Raw genomic sequence first — 1,470 nt, 5'->3', positions numbered from 1 at the left:
AATACAATTCACGAATTACAACGCAAATTTGATAATATGCGCACACGAGAACGCAGTCGCTCACGTACTAGTCGCAGATTTCCTCGCCGACATAGTCAATCGAGTGAGCGAAGATCTTTCTCACGCAATACGACAGAATGTTGGTACCATCAAACTTTCGGAGACTCTGCCAACCGATGCCGTAGTCCATGTCTACTTCGACAAAGTACCAACACCCAGCATGAATGACTAGAAGTTTCAGTCAGCGATGCTGACGCCAATCACCCCAACGAAGCAGTAAATCAACTTTTCATCAAGGACCAGTCATCAAACGTAAAATATCTCATAGACACTGGTGCCGACTATAGTGTTCTTCCAAACAAAAACAATTTTAATTATCTTCGCCCAACAAACATCACGTTATACGCAGCCAACGGTACTCCAATAAAAACTTACGGTTTAGTACGCCAACACGTGGATCTTGGTCTTCGTCGTAAATTCATGCGGAACTTCATGGCTGCAGATGTTAATACATCAATTACTGGCAGTGATTTTATTCGTCACTACGACTTGATCATTGATCTAAAACGCAACAAATTAATTGACAACAAGACAAATCTCGAAGCGCMATGCACTATTCACAAAGAGTTGAATATGCAGATAAAAGCTTTCGACGTACAATGTCCATTCGCAAAGGTACTCAAGGAATTTAAAGACCTCACAGAAATGAATCTTGATCGAAAACCAGTAAAGACTGAGGTATGCCACGTAATTGAAACTCAAGGTCAACCCGTTACAGCTCGTGCTCGAAAGCTCGACCACAAAAAACTTGAAGCCGCACGTATTGAATTCGAATATCTGATGCAAATAGGCGTGAGTCGTCGTTCGCAGAGCAATTGGGCTAGTCCCCTTCACATGGTCCGCAAAGCAGACGGCAATTGGCGACCATGTGGAGATTACCGTGCGCTCAAYAAAATCACCGTTCCAGACCGTTATCCTATTCCGTTTATTCACGACTGCTTAACAATCCTACGAGRWAAAACAGTTTTTGGCAAGATCGATCTACAAAGAGCATTCCATCAAATACCTGTTCGACCGRAAGACATAAAGAAAACAGCCATAATAACACCATTCGGTCYATATGAGTTTACTCATATGACGTTTGGTCTACGAAATGCAGCACAAACTTTTCAACGCCTCATGCATGAAGCCTTACGAGGACTTGACTTCGCCTTTCCTTATGTTGACGACATATGCATAGCTTCAGCAAACATGGAGGAACATGTGAAACATATACGCTTGATATTCCAACGACTCCGCGCAACTGGTCTAACAATTAATYCGTCGAAATGTGAATTTGGTAAAAAAGAAATAAAATTCTTAGGTCACATCATTACGCATAAAGGTATTCGCCCGCTACCAGAAAAAGTTGAGGCTATTTTAAATGTTAAACGACCTACAGTAGCCARCGAATTAAAAAGTTTCCTAGCA

The 1,470-nt window shown here is 41.8% G+C and overlaps 1 protein-coding gene across 1 annotated transcript in view; it reads left to right on the top strand.

Annotated features, from left to right (window-relative positions):
• The window catches only part of LOC108966476, a gene marked incomplete in the record, with an annotated part of 1,155 nt that extends 921 nt beyond the window's left edge, over positions 1–234 (top strand). The window contains 1 exon segment of the mRNA XM_018929406.1: positions 135–234. Within this exon segment, the coding sequence (XP_018784951.1) occupies positions 135–228 (94 nt within the window).
• Positions 235–1,470: the final 1,236 nt, after the last annotated feature.

The sequence above is a fragment of the Bactrocera latifrons genome, unplaced genomic scaffold (genome assembly GCF_001853355.1).
Source record: "Bactrocera latifrons isolate USDA-ARS-PBARC rearing strain unplaced genomic scaffold, ASM185335v1 scaffold_1607, whole genome shotgun sequence".
Classification (NCBI taxonomy): Eukaryota; Metazoa; Arthropoda; class Insecta; order Diptera; family Tephritidae; genus Bactrocera; species Bactrocera latifrons.
Note: the sequence above shows the minus strand (reverse complement) of the source record. Positions and strands in the feature narration are given on the sequence as shown.